Below are 18,342 nucleotides of genomic sequence, written 5' to 3' on the forward strand. Positions count from 1 at the left end.
ACAGCTCCACTGTTTCAGCTGTCTAGGATAAAAAACTCAAAATTGGCTCAGTGTTCAGTCAGATGTACTGACTGGACACCAAAAGTCAGGTTACTGTGCGGTGGCGAGCGGTGCCGGGTCACTAACCCACACCAGCCCCTGCTCCGCTGGGGCTGCCTCCTAGCAGGCAGGCTCCTTGTCAAGCTGCAGCAGCTCCCGTCCCAGCCCCAGAGCAGAGGGAGCCCAGCTGGAGGGTGGGGATGGAGGTGAAGACAGTCCACGAAGCAACAGGGGGAAGAGGGATAAGAGCGAGTGATGGGGGCGGGGCCTTGGGTGAAGAGGTGGAGTAAGGGCAGGGTGTCAGGGGTCCCATTTCCAGCAATTAGAAAGGGGGCAACCCTATCATCATATGGTGCCAAAGGGGGGAAGAAAAAAATCAATCCAAAACTACCAGTCAGGGTCACTGAAATATTTAGCTGTATCACAAACTAACAAAAGCAAGCCATGCTCAGCAGTCACCCGGCCTGTGTGAAAAGAATCTTACACTGCATGTGCCTCCCTCAGACACTTACTTCTTTCACAGGTGATGCCCTCCCAACCTTGGAAACATTCGCAGCTCCCATCTCCGTGCAACCCATCATTACAGATTCCATTTCTGCAAGTACACACTGTGGAGAAACACCATGCCGTTGTCAAACCAGCTAGCTCTAATGAGCAAAGAGAAGTCTGGTACTTTGTAAATCAATACATTCCTACATGTGAGAGATGAAGTTTTAGTTTCTTTAAGAAAAATATTAAGGGAACGTCAGTGCTTGTGTGAGCAGTGCTTGTGTGAGCCAGATTAAAAGGCCTGGGAATGGAAGTTCTCTAGTACTGTATCCACAACACAGATACAGTTCAGGCAGTGGCAATGCAAGTGTCCCACAAACTGCCCTACAAAACATGGAGGAGCTCATTCTTCCCTGTGTGAGTTCAATGGCAGTTCCAAGTTTCAATAGCAACTGTGAATTCACCTGATTTACAACCCACTCCGTATCTGCCCACTTCACACATCTCACAGGCTGTGCCATGGAAGCCTTCATGACAGCGACACTCCCCGCTGCCAGTAATGCCGTCCTGGCACACTCCGTTCCCAGAACACGAGCTGCCTGGCTTTCCTGGGCACATCTCACACATATGTCCATAGTAACCTGGACAGCAGACAGAGACCTTTGAGAAAGGACACAATAGACTGGAGTAAGGCATCTCAAAGGATAGAAAATGCTACATCATTGAAATCATCCCTCTTTGGCCCACGTATAGTATTTACGTAGCTACTATATTTATTTTATCATTTGATAATTGCTGATTATGACGACACACTAGCAGCAAATATACTGTTAGACTTGTCTCATATGTCCATGTTAATTGACAGTAGCTGCTAAGTTTATTAACTTAAGACTGTCGTGAGTTGAAAATAGCATATCTGTTAACCCCGCCTTGACACAAAAATAAATCAGTTTAGTTTTTATGCTCTGAAATTCCATTTCAACAACTTTCATTTGGGTCTACAGGAAGCACTACAGCAGGGGTAAGCAACCTATGGCATGCGTGCCAACGGCAGCATGCAAGCTGATGTCCAGTGGCACTCACAGTGTCCGGGTCCTGGCCACCGGTCCGGGGGGGTTCTGCATTTTAATTTAATTTTAAATGAAGCTTCTTAAACATTTTAAAAACCTTATTTACTTTACATGCAACAATAGTTTAGTTATATATTATAGACTTATAGAAAGAGACCTTCTGAAAACGTTAAAATGTATTACTGGCATGCAAAACCTTAAATTAGAGTGAATAAATGAAGACTCGGCACACCACTTCTGAAAGGTTACCGACCCCCGCACTACAGGCAAGAAAATCAAGAGAGATTCTCTAGATACTATTTAGCAATGTGATATTAAAAGGAATTATATAAATAAAAATAAAATATACCCTTGATATAAGAATGTAAGTGAGTATATTACTTATAATACAAATGTACAGTAAGCACACAAAATAACTAGACATTCCATTTATTCTAAAGAGGGGGTAAGAATTGTGGAATTTAAAAACCAGATTATAGAAAAGATGGGTGCTACTGAACAGCTTGTACTAGTTTCAGAATTTAGTTATAATGGCATAAACCTAAAGAAATTATTTCAATTCCTGTAACTGAGATCAGAATTTGGCATTTTATGAGGCTGACAAATTAAAACAAGGGAGAACAAATTTAAGACCAGCAAACACACAGCGCTGCTGGAGGTTAGAAAAACGTTTTTAGAGAGAATTAGTAATAACAGAGTAGAATGGAAGAAGTAACCAGGAATTTATACGAAAGCAAAGCTATACCGTCACTCAGAAGAAAACACTCTGTGCTGGACATATATTGAAAGGTGCATATTGGTGTATGGACACTTTCCAGTTTAAAATATTGTTATGCTAGAAGATGTTAATGGCTGCCATCAAGCAGGTCTTTGGCTCTATAAACAATCACAGATCTGGTTACGGGTGATGAATGTGCCAAACTAAAAGGAAGGAGTAACTAAATACCCTTTTCTATAGTATAGATGGAAACAACAACAGGCTACTGCCCAAGACCCTGGGCCTGATGGCTAACCCTAAGGAGGACCAACCCATGCATCTTGAGGGAGTTTCCCTGGAACTGGTTGCAAATGCAGGGGCTAGGGGATCGTTTGGGGAATTGTGCGTGTTAGCGTTAGTTCACACTGGCAGTGCTTTAATGTGGCTTGTGTAGTCGCGGCAGAGCGCTGGGAACGAGCTCTCCTAGCGCTCTAAAAACCCACTTCCACGAGGGACGTAGCTACCAGCACAGGGAGCGTGCTCCCGTCGCTGGTGCACTGTCTACACTGGCTCTTTACAGCGCTGAAACTTGCTGCACGCAGGGAGGTGTTTTCTGACCCCCCTGAGCGAGAAAGTAGCAGTGCTGTAAAGTGCCAGTGTAGACAAGCCCTTAGACAGAAAAAGCCAGCAGGAAAGGAGAGAAGTAGTCGTGAGCACGGCCCAGAGAGGCAGCAGAGACAGAGCTTCTTAGGCACAGAACTCACTGGAGAGGCAGACTTGGAAAGAGATAACAAGGAAACTGCCTGCTGTTTGTTTCTGCCATGTTCAGGGAAACAGGGCTTTGTGAACATTCTTTATAAACAAACAGGGTTGCACCAAAGAATATACCTAACTCACATAATCAATTTCACATCCTAACACAAACAACCCCGCAAGGCCCTGAATATTGGCTATACACTTGGACCAACTGGGCCACAACATTACTGAAAGAAAAGGAGTACTTGTGGCACCTTAGAGACTAACCAATTTATTTGAGCATAAGCTTTCGTGAGCTACAGCTCACTTCATCGGATGCATACTGTGGAAACTGCAGAAGACATTATATACACAGAGACCATGAAACAATACCCCCTCCCACTCCACTCTCCTGCTGGTAATAGCTTATCTAAAGTGATCACTCTCCTTACAATGTGTATGATAATCAAGTTGGGCCATTTCCAGCACAAATCCAGGTTTTCTCACCCTCTGACCGCCCCCCCACCAAACTCACTCTCCTGCTGGTAATAGCCCATCCAAAGTGACCACTCTCTTTACAATGTGTATGATAATCAAGGTGGGCCATTTCCAGCACAAATCCAGGTTTTCTCATCCTCCGCCCCCCCTCCCCCCAAACTCTCTCTCCTGCTGGTAATAGCCCATCCAAAGTGACCACTCTCCTTACAATGTGTATGATAATCAAGGTGGGCCATTTCCAGCATAAATTCAAGTTTAACCAGAACGTCTGGGGGGGGAGTAGGAAAAAAATTATTACCCTGGAGGTTATGCCACATACGGCAGCGTTGACTTCCATCTAGGACAGCATAGGAAGCCAGCTGGTGAAGGCTGCAGCAGTGAAATGATGTATCATCATATTGGATACGGCATATTGATACAGCACGATTGGAAAAAGGTAAATATAGTGTCCATCTTTTAAAAAGGGAAGGAGGAGAACCCAGGGAACTAGACTGGTCAGCTTCACCTCAGTCTTTGGAAAAATCATGGAGCAGGTCTTCAAGGAAACCATTTTAAAGCACTTGGAGGAGAGAAGGTGATCAGGAACAGTCAACATGGATTCACAAAGGGCAAGTCATGCCTGACCAACCTGATTGCCTTCTATGACGAGATAACTGACTCTGTGGAAAGCCGTGGATGTGACATATCTTGACTTTAGCAAAGCTTTTGATATGGTCTCCCACAGTATTCTTGCCAGCAAATTAAAAAAGTACGGATTGGATGAACGGACTATAAGATGGATAGAAATGTGGCTAGATCGTCGGGCTCAACGGGTAGTGATCAACAGCTTGATGTCTATTTGGCTGCCAGTATCAAGCAGAGTGCCCCAGGGATTGGTCCTGGGGCTGGCTTTGTTCAACATCTTCATTAATGATCTGGATGATGGGATAGCTTGCACCCTCAGCAAGTTTGCAGATGACACTAAGCTGTGGGGAGAGGTAGATATGCTGGAGCGTAGGGATAGGGTCCAGAGTGACCACGACAAATTGGAGGATTAGGCCAAAAGAAATCTGACGAGATTCAACAAGGACAAGTGCAGAGTCCTGCACTTAGGACAGAAGAATCCCATGCACCGCTACAGGCTGGGGACCGACTGGCTAAGCAGCAGTTCTGCAGAAAAGGTCCTGGGGATTACAGTGGATGAGAAGCTGGATATGAATCAGCAGTGTGCCCTTGTTGCCAAGAAGGCTAACGGCATATTGGGCTGCATTAGTAGGAGCATTGCCAGCAGATTGAGGGAAGTGATTATTCCCCTCTATTTGGCACTGGTGAGGCCACATCTGGAGTATTGCATCCAGTTTTGGGCCCCTCCAATACAGAAAGGATGTGGACAAATTAGAGAGAGTCCAGTGGAGGGGAATGAAAATGATCAGGGGGCTGGGGCACATGACTTATGAGGAGAGGCTGAGGGAACTGGGCTTGTTTAGTCTGCAGAAGAGAAGAATGAGGGGGGGATTTGATAGCAGCCTTCAACTACCTGAAGGGGGGTTCCAAAGAGGATGGAGGACAGCTGTTCTCAGTGGTGGCAGATGACAGAACAAGAAGCAACAGTCTCAAGTTGCAGTGGGGGAGGTTTAGGTTGGATATTAGGAAACACTATTTCACTACGAGGATGGTGAAGCACTGGAATGGGTTACCTAGGGAGGTGCTGGAATCTCCATCCTTAGAGGTTTTTAAGGCCCGGCTTGACAAAACCCTGGCTGGGATGATTTAGTTGGTCCTGCTTTGAGCAGAGGGTTGGACTAGATGACCTCCTGAGGTCCCTTCCAGCCCTGATATTCTATGATTCTGTCCCCTGGCTACCGTGGCCATGCCCCTCCTGGACCAGCCCCGCCTGGCTGTGCTAGGTCCCAGTAGCCTCCCGCCATGGGGAAGGGAGGTTGCAGACACCTTGCACTGCCCACAATCCCTCCGTTCCCAGATGGTTCAGAGCCCTATACAAAAGCCTGCACCAGATGCTGGTGTGAATTTGGACACATGCACATACATCTAGTGAACAGACATGCACAGACCAGAGATTACTGACATTTTTCTATCTAAGATGTTTCTAACAATATTTTTGAAAAATCATTTAAATTACTTTCAAATTTTTCTGTTTACAAATTTTCAATTTTCAACAAATGAAAAAAAAAAAGGACCTATTGGGATTTTTTTTGTTTTGTTTTCATTTTTTGTATTGTCAGTTTCAATTGGTCAGCTTAGTCACACAATTTAGTCTGCCAAAATGTATGTATTAGAGAACTATGGTAATGGGCTGGGTGAAATCTTGTTATGGGTTGAGTTAAAACCCCATTGAGACTGGTAGGTGGGAACTCCTCCTTCAGCTAAAGTAACTGTAAACTTAAATCCCACCTAAGACAAAAGGTGTGTGTGAACCCACCAGGGAGCTTTTCCTGAGTATTGCTCTGGGAATGTGTGTAGGGGAGGGAAAAGAGACAAGAACAGACAGAGGAAGAGAGCCCAAGCATGGTGGCTGACCCTGAAAGAACCTGGGAAGAGGTTTTTGGGTCAGAGTGCAGGCGAAGACAGTTATTTTGGTGCTGTGAGCAAAATAACCTGTTTCCTGCTCTTTGATTCCATTTGCATTCAGACACACAGGCCTTTTATATAAACAAAACTGCATCAAAGAAAATATTAGACTCTTTCAACTTCTGCTCCCAACTGGAACATCCACAGGGCCCCAATCTTTGACTAGCCTCTCAGGTCCAAAGGGGTAATATTAACACATGAAAATTTGGAAAACTGTTACAAACCCCCCCAGTGGAACAAAAACTCTGCCAAATGTACCGAAATCTCTGCAAGTTTGTTTTTTTCAGGACCCGCCCACAGACCCCTTCTTGTATGAAAATGCCATAAGATTTGTCTCTCACAATAATCTGAAAATTATTGTTAATGTACTTTAAAATCTGAACTTACTAAGGAAACTTTAACACAGGTGAAATAACAACCAACTACTTTTGAAAGTCCAGACTTATATGGACAGTGTGGCATCTTCCCTTTTCCTGGAGTTTCCTGCAGATAAAATTAAAAAAATATTATAACCCAGCAGCCCATCAAAGCAGGCATATATCAGAGCCAGCCCATGCACTGGTGAAACAGAAAAACAACACTATTTATCCTGTCTGTAAGAAAGGCAATAAGAACTCAACAATGTCAGAGCTGAGAGCAAACCAGCATCCCAGGCCCTGATGTGTAGTTACTCCAGATGACTAAAATCCAGAGTTTTATTCTCCATAAAACCATTACATCTGCCTGTAAAAGAGAAAGTGCCTGGCATGCTTTTTGGTATGTAATGAATTAGATAAACCAATAGTGCCACACGTCACCAATGTGTAATGCAGTACTGCCACCAGCAGGAAGAACTTGATTATTTTTCAAACATTTGTCAGTCTTTGAAAAACAAAGTGGCAAGTCAGAGAGGCAAGTGAACCCATCTGTGTGACCCTCACTAACAGTTTAATCTGGAAAAACTGGTTTTCCCTAGCAACAGTATTGGAAAAACAAGAGATCTCAGGCCAAATCCTACTCACTGATACTTGTGTGAGATGGCCATTGAAGTCAATGAAAGGTTCTGCTGGGTTAAATAGACCAGAATTTGGGCATGTACTGCATTCAGAGGGCCAGTACAAGGAATATTCACCACTTAAGCCCTCAAAATAAGTCTGAAATGAGACTTAGTAGTGCCTAAGCACTGTGCCAGCCCCTCTGCACAACTGTATATTTCATCCCCAAGTGCCATGAATACAGGGCTGGTTACACTGAAATGCATTCTCTTACCGTAACCCTCTCCCAGCATACGCTGTGTATGAAAGCTCACAACACCAGAATCCGTCTCCCCTCCCCAAAGACGTCAGGTAAGGTCTCAATGTGTACCCCACAAGTGGAGGACACAGTTTAAATGGTTGCACTGGGTTTCTTCAGACTAAGCCACTGGGAGGGGAAGACATTGCAGGGTGGATGTATGGATATAAAAATGGGGAAATTGTTCTGCTCGGAGCGATTGAAGATAAATAGATTCTTTTCAGTGCATCAGCCCCCTTTCTCTGTCCCCAAACTCTGCCTCCCTCTCCCCCTTTCTCTCCCACTTTCCTCCATCCAACCAATGTAGGCAATAATCTCACTCTCCACCAGCCTCTACTTGGCCAATGGCCTTTCCCCCTTCACAGAGGTGCTCTGGACTCTTCTCTGACTCCACTGCCACTATGTATTCAGGGTTTAATCATTGCAGCATCTGATTTGAGCTATGGATGTGGCTCATCCCCCCCTCTGCTCACATGGGGGGTTGGGAATTTCCCAGAGCTCCCTCTTCCACTGGTACAAGGCCCCTCAGCAATCAGCCTAAATAAAGTAGCTGGCAGAGACCCAAAGATCAGCTAATTCCCTAAAAGGCAGATGGGAACACAATGATGGATTAAGACCATGCTCAACAGACTCCCCACTCTAGACTGCATGTTCTAAAGAAATCCTTCAATTCAAGCACAGCATGACTATTGGCTCCATGAGAAGGTTCAGGGTGCCATATTCTCCAGCTGGAACAGCCCACATTTGCCCTCAACCCATCTGTGGTTACGCATGAACAATGAGGACAGGAAACACCTCTCTTTTTTCTTTAATAAATATAAGGGAAGAATGAGCAAATAGTGGGTTGGCCTCTTGCTTGCCATAACCTACCTCCACAATTCACACCGCTGAAAACAAAACTGCTGCTTTCCCTAAACCACATGCAAGGGTATGAAACGAATCAGAGACTTACCGCCAGGACCGATCCAGAAGGACACTTGATCCCTCTGTCACACTTAGCACATTTCGACTAGGGACAAGAAACAGGAGAAGTCACACACAGTCCCTTTAAAAATGTCCTACTCAAATGCTAGTTTTAAAGTGTTCTGCAAATCATCATATATAGAGAGAGGACATTGGACAATGGATCAAGACGTTAAATTCACCAGCTCAAAACAATGAACTGAGCACATAATGATTCTAGTAGCGAAATCCTGGCTATTATGGGTTTGTTTCATGCAATGTCTTATTTTTAACATGGAACTGTGAACACAAACACTACTGCCAGAATGTAACATGAAACAAATCCTCCTCCTTAGCACACCCATGGAAATGCAATGTAATTTCTCAGCTATAGCAACGTATGGAATTACATCTGTGAATGTGGCAGTTTATTGAACTACATCTAAAAGTACAGGGCCCGATCCTAAGAGATGCTGAGCCCCCACAACTCCCCAGTGCCTCGGAGTTGCAGGTGGCTCAACAATGTGAGTGTCAAGCCCATAGTGAGCAGCTGCTCTGTACAGAAGTATAGTTGAGATTAGCTGGTTCAGGCCATCAGGTTGTGACTGAGTTAAGACGACTATATATCAGAGCTCTCTGATGCTGTGATTACCTTTATGTAAAGCTAATTACCTTCTGAATCACTGTGGTATTGGCAGTGCAACGATTTTTCCGAATCTGTAGAACCCCAGAAACCCCAATCAACATCCCATTCTTGGTTTCGAAAAATTTACCATCTAAGTGGACGTTGTTTACAAATGTCTGCAAAGAGAAGAAAACAGTCTGGTTAACGATCAGAAAGCTAGGATGCCACCATGATAATAACAGAGCCACCATACAACTAACAAAGGCCTTTCATCCTACAGCATCCAGCTGCTTTCAAACTGTATATTTTGCTCATCCACCACTGGAGTGGCTGCGCCTCAGCTATTCTGCATGCACAAACTTCTCTAGTAAAAATTACAGTGGATTTTTTTTTTAAGGTAGACAGAATATAATTGCCCAGGATGCAAATCAAACAGAACACTGGGGTCAACTGCACTAACTCTTATAAAGAGTGACATGAGTGCTTCAGTGACAGGTGCTGAGGAACTCTTCTTTTTAACATCTCATCCAAAAGGGGATGCCATCAATAGCACCCCCAAGTGTCTTCTGGGGACTCTCAGCATCACACCTAATGAATAATCATCACCACTTGCTGCAGTTCCTTGGTTGACCACGAAGATCTCCTAGCTAAAAACTGAGCAGACCCGAAACATGTTTGGTTTAGTTTAGTTCTGACAAGCTCACTAACTGAAGTAGTTACAGGTACAGGACACCTAATACCCTCCAGAATAATACAAATTAATCTACTTACATTAGAAAGCATTCTATCCTAACAGACTGCTTCTGCTCTAAAGATGGAGAGCTGACTGATATGTCTCCCCTGCTTGCTGTTTTAGAAGAGAAGATTTCATGACTCACAGAAAGCATGGGGAAAAAAGCACACCACCACAGGAAAATGTTGTACGATGATTATTATTCAGAATACTAATACTTAGCTCTTCTATATTGTTTTTCATCCATAGATCTCAAAATGGGGTTTTTTTTCCTTTTTTTTTTTTTTACAGCTAGTTAGGAAATTATTTTTCTTTTAATTTATTTTGGTTTTTCTTCAAAAAACTGCAAAAGAGAGTGCTGAATTGATGGCACTTAAGAGTACATTGTTATGACTATGCACAGCATGGAGATGGCTGCCATGGCCTTAACCAGGAGGAGCGAGCTTTATAGGACAATTCATTCTTCATGGTTCACTCTGCCCCTGGCCTCCCTGCTGAGATGGGCAATAAGAGGGTATGGATGGGGCACAATTGCCATGATTTTTTTTTAAATGATCAGAACACCTGTACTGAACTGAGAGCCAGTCCACTGGACACAGAATAGACCCCATAATTCACTTCACACAGGCCTCTCAATTGATTCCAGATGGGAGCAATTTTTGGTCACAACTACGTTTGAACCAGTGACCTAGAAATGGAAGCCTACGTATCATAGTGCAGCCAAAGTTTTAATTAAGAACATAAGAATGGCCATACTGGGTCAGACCAATGGTCCATCTAGCCCAGTATCCTGTCTTCCGACAGTGGCCAACTCCAGGTGCTTCAGTGTCAATGAACAGAACAGGTAATCATCAATTGATCCATCCCCTGTCACCAATTCCCAGCTTCTGGCAAACAGAAGCTAGGGACACTTCAGAGCATGGTTTTGCATCCCTGATCATCCTGGCTAATAGCCATTGTATGAAGAAATACTTCCTTTTGTTTGTTTTAAACCTGATGCTTATTAATTTCACTGGGTGACCCCTAGTTCCTGGGTTATGGGAGTAAATAACACTTCCTTATTTACTTTCTCCATACCAGTCATGGTTTTATAGACCTCTATCATACCTCCCCTCAGTCATCTCTTTTCCAAGGTGAAAGGTCCCAGTTTTATTAATCTCTCCTCATACGGAAGCTGTTCCATACCCCTAATCATGTTTGTTGCCCTTTTTTGTACCTTTTCCAATTCCAATGTATCTTTTTTAAGATGGGGCAACCACATCTGCCTTCAGTATTCAAGATGTGAGCCTACCATGGATTTATATAGTGGCATTATCATATTTTGGGTCTTATTCTCTATCCCTTTCCTAATGATTCCCAACATTCTATTAGCTTTTTTCACTGCCACTGCACATTGAGTGGATTTTTTCAGAGAACTATCCACAGTGACTCCAAGATCTCTTTCTTGAGTGGTAACAGCTCATTTAGACCCCATCATTCTATAGGTATAGTTGGGATTATGTTTTCCAATGTGCATTACTTTGCATTTATCAGCATGGAATTTCATCTGCCATTTTGTTGCTCTGTCATTCGGTTTTGTGAGATCCCTTTGTAACTCTTAGCAGTCTGCCTGGGACTTAACTATCTTGAGTAGTTTTGTATCATCTGCAGATTTTACCACCTCACTGTTTACCCCCTTTTCCAGATAATTTATGAGTATGTTGAACAGTACTGGTCCCAGCACAGACCTCTGGGGGACACCACTAGTTACCTCTCTCCATTCTGGAAACTGGTAATTTATCACTACCCTTTGTTTCCAATCTTTTAACCAGTTAACGATCCACGAGAGGGCCCTCCCTCTTACCCCATGACAGCTTACTTTGCTTAAGAGCCTTCGGTGAGGGACCCTGTCAAAGACTTTCTGAAAATGTCGAGTACACTATATCCACTGGATCGACCTTGTCCACATGCTTCTTGGCCCCCTCAAAGAATTCTAGTAGATTGGTGAGGCGTGATTTCCCTTTACAAAAACCATGTTGACTCTTCCCCCACAAATTGTGCAACGGCATCCTAGAACAGCAAGTAGAACCCTCCCATCCTTACCTGGTTGTTGTTTTTATAGAACATTAGCCAGTAGGAGAATCCTAACATTGTGCTTTTATGGACTCCATTTTTCAAGTCTGTAGAGGAGAGCTTCTCCCCAAGTACAACATGGTACTGCACAGTGTCATTATCCTGGAAATCAAGACCAGCAGGAAGCAAAACATTTAGCCTATTATTGTTTCATAAACAGATATTAGGTAGCTAGAGGTAAGTACAGTGTAGAAATAACTAAGTCCACAAGTCTTAGGTATGTCCATAACCAGCTCTAGAACTAAGTCCAACAACCCTGTAAGACTGGGTTTGTTCAAAAAGCCAGAAAGGTGTTAGGAAGTCTCTTTAAGGGATTGGACAATTACCTGAATCATAAGCACTGTCCATGAGTTTGGACATTTTGCTAGATCTGCCTACATACAAATCTAATTTTAAAGTAAGGAGTCCAGATATTGAAAATGGCCAACACTGTGTAGCAGTGGCCATTTTAAATATGGTCTGGCAAATTCCTTATATGCTGCTTCACCTGTCTCCATTGCCAAGCCCAGAGAACCTCTTCCTTTCACTCCCCCTTGCAGAGACACCTTCCTGCCATGCTTCCTAATGTCAGACATCTTCCCCCCCACTCTACCCACTCCCATGCCTCCTCTTCTTTCTGCTGTTCTTCCCTGTCATTACCCTTCCTGATCCCAGAGATCCCTTTCACCAGCTGCAGCTGCTGGAGTCCAGAATCAAGCTCAGCAGGTGACGGTTAGCAGTATGGAAACATGACTTCTCCTGGCTATTCTATACACTAAAACAATTTTAGGCAGAATTCCTCATTAGGGACTCAGATCTAAAGTTTGATGGTATAATATGGCCCCCGTACTTGATAACTACCACACACAGTCAGACTGTAAACAAACAGTGATCTTACCAGTTGGGTAATGTTGGAAGCGTGGTAATATTCCTCAATTGAATTGTTTCCTGGGACAAAAATGGTATATTTTTCAGAGGACTCAATTTTTCCAATCAGCTGGTACTGCTAAAAGTTGCAAAATAGGGATATTAGTGAGTGAACTAGTTTTATTTAAAAGAGCACGAGAGGTAAACAAGAAACCCAAAACAAATGAAAAAAGATAAAATATGACTATCAGCTAGGGAGGTGGAGGCTTGGGGCAAGAACTCCAATAGAAATGATTTAAAACTGGATGAGATGCAAGGTGACTTCCAGGACAGTCATGGGAAACAGCAGCAATCCACCCTGCCAAAGTCTTGCTTGGCTGATGCTGGCCCAGCTTCTTGGATAAATGGGCCTCTCTCATATTTACAGTGTGTATCTACGAGTCCCCTGCTTGCGCATCATCTCTAGTGTTTGTTATCATTCTGAGGTGTGTACATGTGCGCGTGCACAAACACACAAAAGGTCTTACAGATCCAGTCCATGATTTTAATAAGTTGCTAAAATTTAAAAAAATGTCTACCAGACCTCCCAAAGAAACTAACCATTCCAAAGAGGCTTTATAGCTAAAACAGGAGTTTTCATTAGGTGTGGCTTGTTCTATTTCTGTGAGGTCTGATCCCCTGTGGGAGTTATTCATTTCTTTGGGAGGCTGGCTAGCCAGCTTTATAAATCTGTCCTAGTCCCAAAACATAGCCTGGGAGCACCACAAAAATCACCATGATTTTCCTTGGCTGTCCATGCAGGCTTGGATCTAATGTTAGGCTGGTTCAGTGGCTTCATACTATCAAAAAAACTTCCTACACTTAGTAGTCAATAGAATCCAAACAATTGCTTACCAGTAACAACTCCTTGAACAGAGTAAATGCAGGGACCATATCAAGCTGTTGCTGCAGACCGGGGCGACTTGGTGGGATATCTCCTAAAGGTGGTAACAAAACCTGAGCGCAAGAAAGACAAAGATGAGCTTGACCACAGGTCAGAGACTGCTTGGGAAAAGCACACGGCAATCCTGCCCTACAATGACAATAATTACGCATGGTTGTAGTTAGCATGGTTCTGCTCCCAGAATGGACAGGCCTTGACTCTTTTCTTGAAAAGCCAAGCATTGGACTCTTCTACACAGTTTGAGGGCAGTGATTTAAATATAAATGCTGCTGCACAAGCAGCATCTGGAATGAGTTCTGAATATCCAGATCTACTTTTGTCTATATGCTTCTACTTGGATCCTGTTTGAATCCCCCACACCTCCATAAACAACAGAAAACCAGTGTGTTACATCAATATAACCTAGTATTTCCAGACGTCGTTCTTACTGATTTACCTTATTTAGGATATAAATAGTGCCATTAATAGCAGGAATGTCAGCTACTACAATGATTGCATTCTGAATGGTTATAGCCTGAAAAATAACAAGAGGGAAACATGAGGACATTGTAGGTCACTGAGCGGCGTGAAACAAAACATAATCTGTGTCCAAAGCCCCCTGCAGCACCTTAGACTTACATGATACATCAGGAATTTAATGGCATTGTCCTCACCAATGGCTCCTCCAGCACAGTATATCCCTAAACGTGTTGTTTAATTTGCTACCAATATACACACGTCAATTAAAAAGCCCTTACGCCACTGCTGTTGGTTATCTCCCATCTGGTCCGTGGATTGAGAGTGGGTAACTCCTCACCCTTGTACTCTTTGAGCTTCTCACTGGTGAAGGAACCTTGGAGAAAATGGGCCCTGTAGGTGACAGGTGCATGTAAAGAAGAATTGAGAGCACATTTTATAACACAGACCTCTGAAGTAGACTGGCTTATCTTGGCTGCCGTCTGATCATGTAGCTTGCTCTCCACAACCCTGGGCCTGGCCTCCTCTCAATATCCACGTCATTATGTGCATTAATCCCTTGGTATGGTGATGACAACTGACAACATGCAGCCCTCTATCACTCAAGCTAATCTGAAAGTATAGCAGGTCACTCAGCTGCAAGAGGTTACGAGCCTTAGGTGTTTCCAGGATTCGATATTTCTGCAACAGGATGTAGGTGCTATCTAAAGTTCATCTCTGCAGGGAGTTTAATCGCGACATTGAACCAGTGCTCACGTTAACTCATGTACTCTAGCTCCTCCCCTCCTGGTCCTTAAGCTCTCCACAACACAAAGTCCCTCAATGAGGCATTTCAACTAGGGATGGCTGAAATGGGTTGAATACAATAAAAGCTAATGCAAACATCTGCCCCAAACCCAAACTGCTGGCAATGAACTACACAGATACACCATGCAGCCCTGTAACTGCTATACAGCCAGTGAGCTGTATTTGCAGCCATCGAGCGGCTGCTCTACATCTGGCCTTCATAAGTATGTGTGGTCCCTCCCTAACCCTGGTGTAGCTTGCCCATGAAAGGCCAGTTTACTCTAGCTTTGTAGGAGGCCCCAGAAATTGGCCCATTGGGCAAAATGCTCCTTCCTTCTACCTCGTGCATAGTTGCAACCACATACAAAAGTTGACTGGGACCAGATATGAGGATGCATAAGCCCAGCAGCTACACTGAGGGGAGCATGGATAGGAGGATGAACACTGGATGGACACAGCCCAGTGGTTGCTGTGTGGTAAGGAGGGGGAAGAGGAGCCCAGGATGTGGGGCAGATGGTGCTCTGTTTTTCCCTTAAGCTAGACAGCCTGGTACTCTGCCTGAGGACAGAGTCAGGACTGTTCTGCTCCAGTTCTGCTGGGGTAGGTGTGAAGGGGACAGGGAGATTGAGCCCTGCTCAGTGGAAAGCAGAGGACTTGGTGGTCACTCCACTCTTCCAGGCAATTGGCTGCAATAGTGAATCTCAGCAGCCAGTATTATAGGGGGGCATTAATGCACATTTCTCACCTGCACTTCTGAAAAGGAAGAAGATGCCAGATTTCTCCCCTTCTCCATCAGCAACATCAGGTTTGAGTTACCTTTGATCCCTCCCAGTTCTAGCTGCAGCAACTTCTGTGTACCATCACCTCCAGCACCAACTCAGCCAAGCTGCCTCTCCTCACAAGTTCAGTACTTTCTCCTTCTCCCCTCTGCTTTAAAAACTCCTCCCATCATCTGCCTGCTCCTCAATACCAGTCACAACTCTGACCTTAACTCTTCCATCCTGCCCACCAGCCTGACCAGTTCCATATTCCCCAGCCAGTATTCACACACCCTCCCCTTTTTTGATCCCACTAATCTTCCCTGGGCCCAACTCCAGATTTCTGTGGGTCACCACCTGCCTTCCCTCCCCAGAAGATGTGGATAAGTAAGAGAGCTGCAGGTTTCATGCTCCTCTCACATCTTCTGTATGGCCAGATGTTCTATGCAGAAAGAGCAGCATGCAGAGAGAATTCCCTGTTCCTTCTCCCACTGTGGGGCTGCTTCTGCATCATGGCTGGGAGAAACATCCTGCCTTTAATATGCAATTAATAAACCTTCATTGTATCTTCTAACCTCTGTTATGTTTGAATCATCCAATAAACACTTCATCAGCTGGATGTTTCACCTCTGCTATGTTTTTACCCTGTGATGATACGGAGAGAACGCCAATCTCCAGCCCTCAGTTAGGGCTGTTTTGAATTAAAGAGCATGGTAACAGTGCAACGATACCTGACTAAAAATGGCAGCGTATAGGGCTTCAGCCAGAAATCTTTTTCGGCCTGGCTCAGGTTTCTGATGGCGGCTTCTGAGGGCACCAAAACAGTGACATTGACTCCTGCCGGGATGCTGAAGAGAGACTTCTGTCGTCCAGAGCAAGTAGATGCACAAATAAAACAAGTCAGTGCTACATCTACAGCGCAGTACAAATGTTTGTAGCTATGATCCCACTCCCACTGCATGTAAGATTAGTGTGTGGAACTAAAGCTTAAATTCAGATGTACCCAGAGCTGTGCTGGTGGTTGGGATGGTGGCTGGGAAATAAGTTCTGGTGGGAGTCAGCAAATGCCATGGAAAATTTTTCCACAGCAGTCCAACCTTAATTTGCTGGATGCTGAACCTAGGAAATCTGCAGCTTCAAGGAACAAACCCCAGAACAGGTGCTGCTGAAGGAGAAAGTTCTTAATATTTTTTATATTGCCAGTGCCAAAGGTCACCTTATTCAAAAATGGTTCCAATAGGAGCACATTCACTTGAGTCAGTAAATGCCTTTGAACAGCCAAGGCCAGATTTGGACTAAGGACCAAATATGATCTGGCAAATGCAGGTGTAACTGATGGAATGGGTGTTGTGCCTGCTTGTAAATTTAGCCCCATGTATTGGAGAACATTTTCAGTAGCCAACTCCATTCCATGAAGTGCTTACCCCCCTGTTCCAATGGGAACAGAAGACAGTAACAAGAAAGGGAAAGGAAGAGCTACCCGAATTTTTAACTTGACTCTTACTTTTGAAGGGTCGCTATTTGTATATTAGTCCCATGACTTTTTTGTCTCTGTCTTTCACCCAAGGCAGTCAGCTACTTTACAAGAGCCATGAGTTAGCAGCAATATATAGTATGAAGGTCAAGTGTGTGATGGTCTCAGTTTCTTCCAGAGAGAGAAGCATGGTCCCTAAAACACGCCCTACGAGCCAATGGGTCCACAGTTACAGTCTCTAGAACAGGTATCTCAGCGCATGCAGTTAGCCATGTGACTCACCACTCAGACCTATGTAATAAAATCGTGCTGAGAACTTAAGAGGGTACATGCCTGGTCCTCACTGACCTTTCACATGGTGCTATTAAAAACATAGCTAAATGCAATCAATCAAACCATTTAGAACAATCTATAAAACTGTCTCAACTAATTTGAAACTTTAAAATACACAGTAATTTTAAAAATTCCACCATTTCCAGAGCTAAAGGTGGGGACTGTTTGATTAATGTACCATGCATTAGCAAGTTCAGCTTGATTTCCCCCCCGCCCCTTTTTTTAAACAACACATGCAAAGGAAAATTGCCTCTTAACAGCAGATTTAAAAACAGCATCTTTGATCTTTGCTTTTTTTTTTTTTTTTTTTTTACAATTTATATTTTACAAAAACACTTGTAATTGCGTCAGTCAGCATTTTTTACCTTAATCCACTCATAGAAGCCTGCAAAGTGGGAATTCCTGGCCAGCTCCTTCCAAAAGAGAAAGCAACACCAAGATTAGTAGGGAGGGATGAAGCAGGGGGAGGGAAGGGTGGTCCTGTGATCCTTGTTATTTCAAGTTTCAAACACAGCAAACTTGATTGAGTCAAGTGCTTACCGCCTGCCTACACAGAACTTTCAGAAGCAACGTGTCACTCACAAAGGTGTGTTCCGAAGTCAGAGAGCTGGATCTAAACTCTTGATTTTTTTTTTATAATTGGCAAAGTATTGCAAGTTTATCTAATTTCAAGTTTAAGGTGATTAATTCCTTGACAACCTTTGCCTTTTCTAACTACTCAGATGGGGCACAGAGTTCAGAACCAGACCCAAATCAGAACTTCCCCAAAGTTCAAGTCAGATCTTAGGCTCCTCTCTAATTAATGAAGGATGCATATGAGCTCTGCAACATCACACACCTAGGGCACAAGTCAGAAATTGTTGTTGGTAGTTTACATTATAACTTCGGCCTACATCCTAATGCTCTACCCAGGGAGAGGGGGAAATACATCAGATTGCCATGCGGACTATGGTAAGAAGAGTCAGA

General features: G+C 43.9%; 1 protein-coding gene across 4 annotated transcripts in view; it reads right to left on the minus strand.

The window, feature by feature from the left end:
• Window positions 1-18,342, minus strand: part of STAB1 (stabilin 1) — a 100,555-nt gene that overhangs the window by 33,404 nt on the left and 48,809 nt on the right. For all 4 annotated transcript variants that reach the window (XM_073352441.1, XM_073352442.1, XM_073352440.1 and 1 more), the window contains 12 exons: window positions 17,742-17,789; window positions 16,301-16,431; window positions 14,307-14,418; window positions 14,006-14,083; window positions 13,521-13,622; window positions 12,658-12,765; window positions 11,751-11,882; window positions 8,983-9,111; window positions 8,321-8,377; window positions 6,484-6,579; window positions 993-1,188; window positions 552-647 (listed from right to left, as the gene is read on the minus strand). In XM_073352441.1, the coding sequence (XP_073208542.1) occupies window positions 552-647; window positions 993-1,188; window positions 6,484-6,579; window positions 8,321-8,377; window positions 8,983-9,111; window positions 11,751-11,882; window positions 12,658-12,765; window positions 13,521-13,622; window positions 14,006-14,083; window positions 14,307-14,418; window positions 16,301-16,431; window positions 17,742-17,789 (1,285 nt within the window). The remainder of the gene's footprint in view (window positions 1-551; window positions 648-992; window positions 1,189-6,483; window positions 6,580-8,320; window positions 8,378-8,982; window positions 9,112-11,750; window positions 11,883-12,657; window positions 12,766-13,520; window positions 13,623-14,005; window positions 14,084-14,306; window positions 14,419-16,300; window positions 16,432-17,741; window positions 17,790-18,342) is intronic.

Source organism: Lepidochelys kempii, chromosome 7 (assembly GCF_965140265.1).
Source record: "Lepidochelys kempii isolate rLepKem1 chromosome 7, rLepKem1.hap2, whole genome shotgun sequence".
Taxonomy (NCBI): Eukaryota; Metazoa; Chordata; order Testudines; family Cheloniidae; genus Lepidochelys; species Lepidochelys kempii.